Source organism: Microdochium trichocladiopsis, assembly GCF_020744255.1.
Source record: "Microdochium trichocladiopsis strain MPI-CAGE-CH-0230 chromosome Unknown B0I36scaffold_10, whole genome shotgun sequence".
NCBI classification, from domain to species: Eukaryota; Fungi; Ascomycota; class Sordariomycetes; order Xylariales; family Microdochiaceae; genus Microdochium; species Microdochium trichocladiopsis.
Genome location: NW_025763553.1, coordinates 248,361 through 259,941, shown reverse-complemented (window position 1 = coordinate 259,941; position 11,581 = coordinate 248,361). Strand labels below are relative to the sequence as shown.

General features: G+C 57.9%; 5 protein-coding genes across 5 annotated transcripts; 3 read left to right on the top strand and 2 right to left on the bottom strand.

Moving 5' to 3' along the window:
• Nucleotides 1–27: 27 nt before the first annotated feature.
• Nucleotides 28–1,151, top strand: B0I36DRAFT_333168 (uncharacterized protein). The gene is made up of 2 exons (XM_046155186.1): nucleotides 28–433; nucleotides 502–1,151. Exons 1-2 carry the CDS (start codon nucleotides 229–231, stop codon nucleotides 954–956), a joined length of 660 nt encoding a protein of 219 aa, XP_046006984.1. The 5' UTR covers nucleotides 28–228; the 3' UTR covers nucleotides 957–1,151.
• Nucleotides 1,152–1,996: 845 nt separating this feature from the next.
• B0I36DRAFT_251392 (glycoside hydrolase) lies at nucleotides 1,997–3,848 on the top strand (the record flags this gene model as incomplete). The annotated part of the gene is made up of 6 exons (XM_046150613.1): nucleotides 1,997–2,185; nucleotides 2,285–2,485; nucleotides 2,540–2,639; nucleotides 2,745–2,870; nucleotides 2,945–3,328; nucleotides 3,490–3,848. The coding sequence occupies 6 exons, from the start codon at nucleotides 1,997–1,999 to the stop codon at nucleotides 3,846–3,848; spliced, it is 1,359 nt and encodes a 452-aa protein (XP_046006983.1).
• A 170-nt stretch (nucleotides 3,849–4,018) lies between these two features.
• Nucleotides 4,019–5,338, bottom strand: B0I36DRAFT_333167 (uncharacterized protein). Its single transcript, XM_046155185.1, has one exon. The coding sequence runs from the start codon at nucleotides 5,284–5,286 to the stop codon at nucleotides 4,069–4,071; it is 1,218 nt and encodes a 405-aa protein (XP_046006982.1). The 5' UTR covers nucleotides 5,287–5,338; the 3' UTR covers nucleotides 4,019–4,068.
• A 1,192-nt stretch (nucleotides 5,339–6,530) lies between these two features.
• B0I36DRAFT_251716 (glycoside hydrolase superfamily) lies at nucleotides 6,531–8,139 on the top strand (the record flags this gene model as incomplete). The annotated part of the gene is made up of 3 exons (XM_046150634.1): nucleotides 6,531–7,372; nucleotides 7,523–7,753; nucleotides 7,857–8,139. The coding sequence occupies 3 exons, from the start codon at nucleotides 6,531–6,533 to the stop codon at nucleotides 8,137–8,139; spliced, it is 1,356 nt and encodes a 451-aa protein (XP_046006981.1).
• A 129-nt stretch (nucleotides 8,140–8,268) lies between these two features.
• B0I36DRAFT_392934 (major facilitator superfamily domain-containing protein) lies at nucleotides 8,269–10,503 on the bottom strand (the record flags this gene model as incomplete). The annotated part of the gene is made up of 4 exons (XM_046161449.1): nucleotides 8,269–9,075; nucleotides 9,228–9,674; nucleotides 9,762–9,903; nucleotides 10,036–10,503. The coding sequence occupies 4 exons, from the start codon at nucleotides 10,501–10,503 to the stop codon at nucleotides 8,516–8,518; spliced, it is 1,617 nt and encodes a 538-aa protein (XP_046006980.1). The 3' UTR covers nucleotides 8,269–8,515.
• Nucleotides 10,504–11,581: the final 1,078 nt, after the last annotated feature.

The window sequence follows — 11,581 nt, the reverse complement described above, 5'->3', positions numbered from 1 at the left end:
CGGGCCCTGCAGCATTACCATGAAAGCGTAATACACCTGCCGGATGACGACGTCACAGCATTGAATCTCGTCTTGCGTCTCACTTATGGCTCCAGCTGGTATTGCCTTGACTTCGACTTAGGGCACAGTTTGACCAGCAGTACATTGACCCTAGATGAAGTCTATCACATCACCACGCTAACACACAAATATGACTGCACGGAGGTCTTGGCTCCCGTCTTTGACGTTATGAAAGCGTGGCTTGGCTCATCTCAGCCTGAGTGTGAGCCTTTCGAGCTGTACCAGTATGCCTTTATTTGCTGGGAACTGGGCTATCATAGCCCCTTTCAAAAGATGGTCTTCTGCCTGATCTTCCATGTCACCCCTTTAGAGGACACCTCGGAGGCACGGACTAAGGGAGGATGCAAGCTCTACCAAGTTCCCGGCCTTCAAGGTAAGATTCAACCTTGTCCTACGTCCAGCCGTGCCTGCCAGAGAATCAAGACTGCTGAGGCTTCATAGACTTTGTGCACAAACGCAGACTTACGACCACATACGCCTACTACGAAGTCATTCTGAAGTACCCCGCTGTTAAGGCTGTGATCGAAGATGCGTGGATCGAGCAAAACTGGTGTGTCGCGGGTCAGAGTTCCAAAGAAAGAGGACGATGCCGGTCGTACATAATAGGCGAAGTTTTGTCAACGATAAAGCTTTGCGGCCTGTGGCCGCTAACATCTGACAAGGGCCCGCTTGGGTCTTATGTACACACGCTTAATGAGATCATACAGGGTCTACCGATGGAAGGTCACGGAATTCCTGGTCATGAGAAGTGCCTGGGCTCCCTTCGCGCGAAAGAGGCTATCGAGGAAACCAAGGAGCTGAAATCCGAGCTGGACAGGGCGATCAACCAGTTTGACGCGGCACATTTCCCAAAGCAGTGGAAGAGAACTCATCCAACTCTGCACAAACCCTCCTAGATTTACAAGAGGGCCTTTACCCACTCTTGATGGAGTGTCCACGGTAAAAGTTCCTGGTGGAGTAGCAGTGAGGAAAGCAAGTTGACACATCACAGCTATATTGCCGCTTGGGTTTTCCTGTATAGTATGGTACTTGGCTGGCACAGGCAAGACTTTTGAACATGGATGGTAGTATTTAGCAATGATCAGCTGCACATGCATACTTTCATTTGATGTCCTTACATGCTCTATTAAGCGCAATTTCGAATATGCCATCAAGGAAGCCACCGGGGGAGCATCTCCCCAGACAGCACGCTCACCGGAGAGGGGAAGCGCCTGTGTCTGCGACTGTGTCTGCTGTGACATACAGTGGCTAGCGCTGAAATACAGATAGAACTCGTGTTTCTTCTGCCTTTACTCAACATGAGCCAGTCTACATACACCCCATGGTTGTTAATGGCATTGCCGCGACTAAGGATCTGGTTTCGCAAGTGCATTTCGCAATGCGTTCCTCCCCACCAGCCATGCGGAGTGCTATCAGGACTCGGTGATCAGACGCCAGCAACCTATGCAACCATACGTGGCACAATGTGCACTGTCTCACTTGCCCGCTATGCTTGCCTAGGATGTGGCTGGGGAGGAACTTAAGCGCACGTGAAATTCTGACCCCTCTTGCAAAGTGTTGCAACCAGGTCCGCCAGACGGCAAGGCCGCGGCCGCTAAATGCCCCTCCACATAACGAGAGGGACAGCTCACTTGGCCGAGGCGAAATTCACTAAGTACAGTCACGATTCGTCACTCCTCGCCGTAGTCATCGACAGCCTAAGCACAGCACAAGGACATATCAAGGCGGGGCCAGACCAATGCCTCCAGCATCGCAGTAGATGAGATTCGGCAATCGTGGCCCGATTCGTCAGTGAACATCTTCAAGGGAGACCTGCAATCCCAGCCTCCTCATCGACGAGCCACGCAGAAATGCGCAATAACCATCGCCAGCGAGCCTAAAAAGTTTCTGTCTCAGCTCATCGAGTCCATCGGAAACAGTACCAGCAGGGCCGGCCATGTCGCCGCCGCCAGTGATCGAGAAGCTCGTCGTGGCGCACTACATGCTCGGCCTGACCCATCTCCAGACTCGGAAGGAATGGGAAGCCGACATCCACGCCGCGCGAGACATGGGCATCGACGGCTTCGCGCTTAACATTGGGAGAGACGACAGCTGGAACTTGGAACAGCTGGACCTCGCGTTCCGGGTCGCGGATGCGACTCATATCGGCACCTTTTCACCTAGCAGCTGCCGCGACGGCGAGGCCACTCCGGAGAGCAGCAGCGGCGGGGAGGAAGGGGGAGAGGGGGAAGATGCCTTGAGCACACGGCAAGGCTTCCGCCTGTTCCTGTCGTTTGACATGGCGGATCCCGGCCAGCCGTGGTCTGTGGAGCAGGTTGTGCGGTACATCACCATGTTCGCGAGGAGGCGGAGTTACCTCCGGGCGCGGGACGGGAGGGCAGTCGTGTCGACGTTTGAGGGCACCGGATGGGCGGACAACTGGCCCGTGGTGAGGAACTGCTTCAACACGGGTACAGCTGCCGGAGACGTGGGAGAGAAGGACTGTGAAGATGCAGCACAGGGTATATTCCTTGTTCCAGCGTGGACGTCGCTTGGACCACAAGGCGTTGAGAAGAAGCTTGACATGATTGTTGGAGCGTGTAAGTTGCCCGGCTTTATTGTTTGTGCTTATCGTTTTGTGCTTTTCCATTAAATGAGCACAGCCTGCTGACAATCCCTGCCTGTTCTCTTCTCATGGAAAATAGTCAACTGGGCATGCTGGCCAGAAGCCGGCAGCAAGACTATGACCGCAGATGCAGACGAGGCCTATCGCCGGATCCTGGGCAACGACAAGGCGTACATGATGGGCGCCAGCCCATGGTTCTACACCAGTCAGTTGCACATGCCATTCCATCGTAGAAATCAACACCTTTCTGCTAACCCAACTCTCCACACCGACAAACAGATCTTCCGCAATACTCCAAGAACTGGGCACCGACCTGCACGACGCTCTGGTTCGACCGCTGGGCCCAAGTCCTCGCCGAGAATCCCGACCTCGTGCAGATCGTGACGTGGAACGACTACGGCGAGTCGAGCTACCTCACCACGCCGCCTCGCCCGGGCGGCGGCCACCCGCGGCACAGGCAGATCATCGTCGCCGGCGCGGAGCGCTATGTCGTGGAGTGTGACCACCGGGCGTTCGGCAGGGTGGTGAGGTATTTCGCGAGGATGTTCAAGATGGGGTTATATGATGGTGCTGCAGACGCTCTGGCACTGGCCAGGGAGGACGAGCAGTGCCTCGTGGCGTGGTATCGAACCGACGTGATTGGCGTGGGGGCAGATGAAGATGGTGAGTATTGTATCGTTCTGCCCAGCTTTTTCGAATCACACACCTTCGGGTCTTTACACAGAGCGACAACTCTGTATGAGTACCGTGCTGCAACACCCAGTCATATAACTTTGGTGTTGACATTCTATTGACATTTCAAACTCACCTATCCTCTGATCTAGGCACAGTATGGGGCGAGTTCGGCACCAGCCCGGCCTCCCACGGGACCGACGATGTGATTAGCATCATCGTGATACATGACACTCCCAAGCCAGTGACTGTCTCCTTTGGAAATCCTGAAATATCACGTCCAATGCCGGCTCGGCACGCTGCTGCCACGACGATCGCGGAGCCCATCAGATCGGTCGGGAGCGCGCATCTGTACGTGGTTCCCATCCAGGGTCGGGTAGGCGAGGTCACTGTGTCGATGGGCCGAGGCAGTAGTGGGCAGGGCCGGGCATGGAGGACTGTTACTGGGCCGGCGATACGGAGGCGGAAGGGAGGGAAGGTGAATTTTAATGTTGTGACTATTGGCTGTTGAACGGCATAGTATGCGTAAAACGAAAAATTGGCCCCGGTTGAGGGCAACATAAGAGGCCCGTGACGGTGGGCTGTCGCGGTGCGACTCTGGGATAAAACGCTGATTCACATCATCAAGTGGAGGACTGCCATGCACGGGCTCAGCAATGTATCAGAATCCTGGCGACCCTAGACATAAAGATTTGGAAGGTGTAATTTGTATTTGGTATCATATGCGCGTCTCAGTCCGGCTTCTTGATGCTAATCTGAAACTTCTCGGCCCAGTCGGTAAACTCGTCCTTCACGCTCCCGTCCCACGGCTTCATGAGCATGTCGGAAGCGGCAAACGCATCAAAGAAGCACGTGTCCATCGCGCGGTCGATCGCGTCGGCGTCCAAGTCGTAGAAGGCGGCCGCGACATCCCCAAACCTGTGCGGCAGGCCCTTGAGCAGCGGCATGACCTCGTCCAGCCTCTTGGCCACCGACCCCGACGGCGCGTCCTCTGTCACGGCACTCGCCGGCACGGGGAGAAGCTTGGAGGCGCTCAGCGGCTTGAGCCGCCGCTTGACTACCGCCGAGTACATGAGCGTTGTGAGCCGGAGCCGCTTGAGGCACGAGTCGAGGCGCTCGCGGATGCGGTCGGGGTCATTGCGCGGGATGCGCGGGGCGTCCATGAGGTCGTCAATCATCTCCTGTGCAGAGAGGTGTGTGCTCTGCATGCCGCCCGTGATGTCCGCGACACCGTTGTTGTTGTTGTTGTCGTTGTCGTCGTCATTGTCCGAGTCCTCCTCGACCTCCTCGCTCCACTCCTTGAGCTCCTCGAGGACGTCTTTGAGCGTGTCCCTGTACTCCTCGACCTTCTTGACCAACAACCCTGCGATGCCGAGGCTCTTGAGCGCGATGACGTCGTCGCAGGCGGCCCAGAGCACACCGGTGGAGACGAGGCTGCCCTTGTCTCCCTTTGCGCCGTTCTTCTGCTTGTCGGAGAGGATCTTGCCGTCGAGGGGGATGACGTCGACGAGGACGCGGAGCTCGTGGAGAACGCGGTAGCAGCGCCAGGCGAGGTCGCGGCGGGCGGCCGAGGTGTAGCGGGCGGGGTCGCAGAGCTGGACGGCCGAGGCGATGGCGGGGATGGGGCCGGCGACGAGCTCGCGAAGGACCTTTGAGATGGCGGTGGGGGTGAAGGGGTTGTTGATGATGAAGAGGGAGAGCTTGGTGGAGTGGGCGCGGATGAGGCTGGCGCTGTCGTGGGCGAGGGAGAAGGGGTCGCTGTGGTCTGGGTTGCTCGAGGTGGGCGTGCCCGGGTGCGGCGAGGAGAGGGTGGCGGCCGAGGCCGGGTTGGTGGTGACGGCGACGGAGTGGAGGTAGCTCTCGAGCTGGGTGATGAGCGAAGAGGTGGTCTGGACGAGGCTCTTCATGGCGGCGAGGGGCGCCGCGGTGTCGGAGCCCGAGGACGCCATGGCGGGACGGTGGCGGTCTTTCTCTTGGGCGGCGAGGAGGGAGGTGGTGAGAAAGACGTGTGGTACGTATCGTCAACTTTTTTTTTGGTGGTTGCAGCCTTGAAGGGAGCCGGTGGCGGGGCAGGCACCGGGTGGAGGGGAGGGGGCTTATCGCTTATCGGGCAGCAGCGTCTAAGTGGAAGTGATGCTGATGCTCGACAGCCAATGACACACAACAAACACAGACAGACCTCTCTCACTCGTCGGCACATACTAGCCTTGGTGATGGATGGATGAGGCCGCGACCATTGAGTCTGAAGGTGAACGACATGGCCCTCCTATCCAGGTTGAGGCCATTGTCACTCCGAGGACCTGCGTCAGCCAGGGTGCGTGAGTAACTTGATGATGCTCTCAATGAAACCACCAATTCGTCACCCACATACTTGATACAGAACGGTCGGACCAGATCTACCGTCCCGTCTCCCTATCAAACACAAGAACGTCGCTAGACCTTCCTAGGGTGTCGCCACGTGGGCACTGGACAGTGATGTCAATCCGGCCGCCTCAAGCCTGCCGATTGTTGGCGGGTGAGACATCGTGGCCAAGAGTCCACAGGTGGCGCCGAATAGACTTTGCGCCAGGAATGCCAAACACAGTACGTAGTCGTCGTATGCCATGGAACACAGCAGCTCCTGTGGAGCGAGCCTCGACTGAATCTCCCATCGTTTCTTGCCGGGCAGCAACATGCCACCTCTCCTTGGCAGCCAATAACAGACAGCAACGTCCAACTCTGACTGTTGCCACGAACCAGCGGATACGTACGCTATGCTCCTCAGAGACCCAAATCAGTCATCATGGGCCAGGAAGTGGCCAGACTTTGTAAAGATGTCGTGGCCCAGCCAAGCCACCATACGCTACTCACGGTAGCTGCCGCGTAGCGGGCGGGACCTTGCATCATCCCATGGCTGCCGCTCTGCTGGGCGATTCGTAATGTCTCATTCCGCGATGACTATTCTACTTAAGTATTCAACTCTCGGCTCTATCCTGTTTGAGCCGCCGCTTCTCATTCCACCATTTCCTCGCTTCTTGTGATGGTAGCGAGGGCACCCTGAATCTGTCCCTGACATTGTCATATTCTTTCATCCTTGCCATTAAAGCCACGGCACACTGGTGAACCAGCCATGGCCTCTTGCTCGGTACACCGGCTGCGGATACTAGCCGTGTGTCTTCTCACCGCGGCCCCTCCAATACCAGCCCTCGCAATGATGGGCGTGCCCCTCGGCTTCCCGTCCTCCTACTCAGATCCCTGGCTTGACCTCGCCGGCTCCCAACTCCTCCCCAAATCCTCCTCGCCGACGCCTTGTGGAAGAGCCTCGTCTTCCGGCAGCGTGGGCTGTCCGCTCAACATGTGCTGCTCCAAAGGCGGCTTCTGCGGGAACACAGACTCCTACTGCTCCGTCGACCAAGGGTGCCAGTCCTCCGTCGGGCCCTGCCACACCGTTCCGCCACCACAATGCAACTCATCGAAAAGGACGGCCTCCTCGGGCCGGTCGATAGGGTACTACTCCGGGTCCAACGTGCACGTGCGCCCCTGCGATATCGTGCGGCCGCAGGACATTGACGTGAGCAGGTACACGCACCTATACTACACCTTTGCCAACATCAACCCGACCACCTTCGCCGTCGAGCAGCGCCCGCAGGACAACGACACCATGTACCGCGCCTTTACGGCGCTAAGCCGCAAAAGCAGCACCACCACCACAACAACAAGGGACGGCAAGAGAGCACGGCCGCCGCCGGAGACGTGGATCGCGGTCGGCGGCGGCAACTTCAGCTCCTCGCCCGGCTCGGACACGTACACGACGTGGAGCGACATGGCCAGCACGGCCGAGAACCGCGCCGCGTTTGTGAAATCGCTCGTCGCGTTCATGGAAAAGTACGGGTTCCAGGGGGTCGACCTGGACTGGGAGTACCCCGGGATCAAGGCGTACGGCGGGGCGAGCCCGGACACAGAGAAGCTGGTGCGGCTGGTCAAGGATATGAGGGATGCCTTTGGGAGGCGGTTCGGGATCAGCATGGTGCTGCCGCATCATAAGCCCTATCTGATGTGAGTTAGTTCCTTGTCCTCTCTGTGTGTCAGTTATCATCGTGGTCAACCTTTGAGAGCTTGGCAGGGCTCAGGCGGCGTGGGGTGGTTGTTGAGACAAGACTGTGCCGCGCGTTTTTGTGTGTGATGCTGACGTGACTGCGCAAACAGGGAATATGATCTCAAGGCCTTAGAGCCGTACGTCGACAGCTTCGGCTTCATGGCCTACGACCTGCACGGCATCTGGGAAAAGGGCAGCGACGGCACGGGAAAGGTCCAGGGCCAGGCCGACATCCGCGAGATCGGGATGGCCATGACGCCGCTGTGGTCGGCCGGGGTTGATCCGGCCAAGATCAACCTGGGCTTGCCGTACTATGGGCGCGGGTACACGCTGAAGAGTGAGTCTGAAATCCACACACGAGTTCACAAAAACATTAAGAGCCGCACATGGCCACCGGATAGTAAAGCTTCTTTGCTGATAAGGTGGCTTCCTGCCAATAGACAGAACGTGTGCAGACCTCGGCTGCACCTTCACCGGCCCCTCTGTGCCCGGCAAATGCGCACAGTCCAGAGGCATCATGATGCTGTCTGAGATCCAGCAGCTCCTCGGCGAGGGCACGGCCAAATCGTCCACCATCCCGGGCGCCATGATGAAGAAGCTCACGTGGTCGGACCAGTGGGTCGGGTATGATGACGAAGACACGATGAGGCAGAAGACACAGTGGGCGGACGGCAAGTGTCTCGGCGGAGTGATGTACTGGAGCGTTGATCAGGATGTTCATCCGTGAACGGCGGACCTGCCGTGGCGTGTGTGGGTGGGTGGAACGGCTAGATACGATGTTAGTTGTATGGCGAACAGTCTGGCTTTCTCATCATCGGGCGGCCAGGCATGCGCTCCCTCGAATCTCGGGCCTTACTCGACGTGATTGAATCATCTACATATCAGAAGCTATAAGGACCGCATTGTACGATATCGCTCAAGGTTGGCTGTACAAGACGGTATGCATTGCTGTAAGGCTGGGTGCGCACTTTTTCTTCACCTTGTGAGCAACTCTTGGACAGCACAAAGAAAGTGGGAAAACGCTCAGGGTGGAAGACCATCTCAGCGCCGTCAGTTGACTGTTGTGCGCCTGCTTAGTGGGCATGACATCTCCCACTCAGGGCTCAGGACTGCTTCTTCTTGACGCTCTGCCACTCTGTAAACACACAGCCCACAACCATGGCAATCGTGAGCGCAAGGGGCAGGTACATGGTCTGTGTCAGCGCCTCGTCGTACCCGAGAAGCACATCCCTTAGCCGGTCTCCGCCGACCAGGTCGCGGATCTCAGAAAGCCCGACCTCGCCCGTGAGAATCGTGTGCGTGAGATTGCCCAGCACCTCGCCACCCGCAGCAGCACCGGCACCACCACCACCACCACCAGCGGCACTCGCCAGATGCGCGGCAATCTCGACTCCGAGCCGTCCCTGGAAGAGCGCGGCCGACACGACGATCCACACGGCGTTGCCCATGGTCGCGCCGAAGCCGAGCAGCGCGATACCCATGGGCAGGTCCGCGGGCTTCATGACGGTCTGGAGCGCGATGGTGGGCGTCTGGATGCCGAGCCCGACGGCGACGCCGAGGAAGCCCAGAAGCGACGGGACTTTGGCGTCCGGGTCGTCGAGGCCCGTGGTGGTGAGCAGGCCGGCTGCTACAGGGGCGAGGAGGGTCGCTGCGATCATGAATGCTGTGTGAAATTGTAGGTTAGCTTTTAGTGAGCCAGGTCTTTCCTCTCGAAGAATAAAATCAGGTGTGCAGGTGAGACGTGGGGAGAGGACATGAAGCCTGACTGGAGCACAACAAAAGGGGTAAATCCGAGAGGAGTGAAAGAGAGCTCACGATTATAATAGCCCATCCGGCTGATCCCAACACCAGACAGCAGCCCGCCTACCGTGATCCCGATGAGCATCGGCAGCATCATCAGCCCAGACTGCATGGCGCTCAGGCCCCTGACCCCTTGAAAATAGATGGTCACATAGTACTCCGTCACGGCGAGCGTGGCGTTTGTGCAGGCCGTGAACCACGCTCCCGCGAGGACGGAGCGCATCTTGACTATGCGCGGGGGAAGCGTGGCGCGGGATTCGAGCAGGACGCGCTGCCGCCAGGCGAATGCGCCGAGCAGCACCGCCGAGAGGACGAACAGGGCGATGATGCGGCTGTCGGTCCACGGGTGGCGGTTGCCTCCCCACTGCAGGGCGAGGAGGAATGTCGTGATGGCAGGGAGCATGAGGAAGGTGCCGAGGATGTCAAACTCGCGAAGGTGGTGGGCAGTCCTGGATATAAGTCCTTGCTCAGGTTGTCGTTCTCCTTGTTGCTCTCGTGGTTCCGCAATGTCGTTCGCCGGTGCTGCTCCTGATCGCGTTCGAATCGCACCAACATCCCCCTTGAACCCAAAGACGATGAAGACAATCGCCGCAGCTCCCAGAGGCAGATTGATTCCAAAACACCCCCTCCACGTTCGCAGCCAGTCGATCAGCGCACCGCCGACGATCGGCGAGCTCACAATGCCCAGCATCTGTGCTGCACCTACAGCCGTGGTTCAGAGCGGTCTCTTGTCCCTCGGGAATATCCGCGCGATGATGATGATGCCTCCCGAGCCGATGCCTGAGGCGCCGCTCCCTGCGATCGCGCGGCCGAGGATAAACACGGAAGACGTCGGCGCGACCGTGCACAGCAAGGACCCGAGCTCGAAGATGCACAACGCGGCCAGGTAAGTCCATTTGGGGCCCGAGGTGTGCGAGGTCCGGGTGTACAGCCGGCTCCAGACAAACGAGAAGCTCGCGGCCATGAGCGAATACGCCGATGAATACCAGCCGATATCGTCGAGGGTGTGGAAGTCGTTGGTCAGGCTGGGGATGGCGGCGGCAACAATGGTCAGGTCGAGCCCGTGCAGGACCGCCGCGGCAAAGAGCGACGACACGGCGAGCCAGCGCTTTGTGCCGGTCGGGTATGCCATGTCATCTGGCTCGTTTTCATCATGGCTGGGGTCGCCTTGCAGGTTGGCCGCATTGCCGATGGTGCTTGTGGTGGGTTCCTGGACCTCAAATTGTTGTTGCGGTCTCCCGGGAGTAGCTGCTGGAGATATGCTGTCCTCGGTAACCCCTGAGCCAGCCATGGTGAAATAGCAGATTTGAAACAATAGAAAGTGGCTGGTGATGGATCTTGATCATGAGATTCACGCACGGAGCCGTGTCTCCTTTATCACGCATGGAGGCTGCGAGAGCTGGACCTGATACAAATTAAGTTGACGCAGCTGGCCTCGTCAGCACGGCCAGGCACCGATTAAACAGCAGGCTGCAGCGCAAATGTGCGTTGATCCGCGTTCATCTTGCCCAGAAGTTGGAGAAAAGTCCAACTTCCCCGCACGGCGTGGTACCTGTCTTACTTATGCCAAGACATACTGCATGGGCAGTCGATCTTTTCCGGAAACTCCTGCTATCGTGCTGAGTTACAATTTCTATCAATCCTCGACTAAACGTCTTTGACCTGGTGAGTAGACTTTTACACAAAACGAAATGCCAATAACTATTGATTAAATTAGAATTTCGGATCTCTGTCCAAGCCAGGGGGGTTGCTACCTGTTCTCCCAATCACATCAGGAGTGAAGCCAACAGGACTGCCAGCCCCGCGCAGCTCCTCAAAGCTTGCTGGCTTGTAGGCCTGACATCAAGGGGATCTTCATGCGTATATCCACTGATCTTTCCTGTGCGTTCCAAAGGGCTCTGGCATGGATGTTGACACCTATATATGGTGCTGGAATTCCTGCTTCAACCCATGCGCCTCATCTTTCTGTCTAACCCCGTACTGCCCGCGTGGACGGGTCGCGGCTCGAGTGCGTCTGCTAGTGCATGCAGGGTAGTATTTCTCCCGGCTCGCCCGGCTCGCCGGCACCGCCAAAGCGCGGGTCATCGACCGATGGAGAGCGTTCCACTGTTGGCTGATGTGCTCCAGGGTTCTATGATAGGCTTGTGGCACCTGTCATCCGGTCTTTCATGGATATGGGAGTGGGGGGGGTTTCACATCGCTGACGTCAGGGGGAAAGAGAGCCGCTTGTGGAGCAGCGTAGAAGAAGAAAACAAGGCGGGCGGCTAGACTTGCTGGTTCTGAGAAAAAGATCAAAAGCGCGTGGCTTGATCGAAGCATCATCCATTTCCCCCCAGTGTTAGTAAATCAGACTTTGCCCGTTCTCACCA

What these genes read in the sequence shown, in the direction of transcription:
- B0I36DRAFT_333168 (XM_046155186.1), top strand. Translation starts at nt 229, where the DNA reads ATGAAAGCGTGGCTTGGCTCATCTCAGCCTGAGTGTGAGCCTTTCGAG. An exon ending in CCAAGTTCCCGGCCTTCAAG is followed by an intron (nt 434 to 501) that starts GTAAGATTCAAC and finishes GAGGCTTCATAG; the next exon opens with ACTTTGTGCACAAACGCAGA.
- B0I36DRAFT_333167 (XM_046155185.1), bottom strand. Translation starts at nt 5,286, where the DNA reads ATGGCGTCCTCGGGCTCCGACACCGCGGCGCCCCTCGCCGCCATGAAG.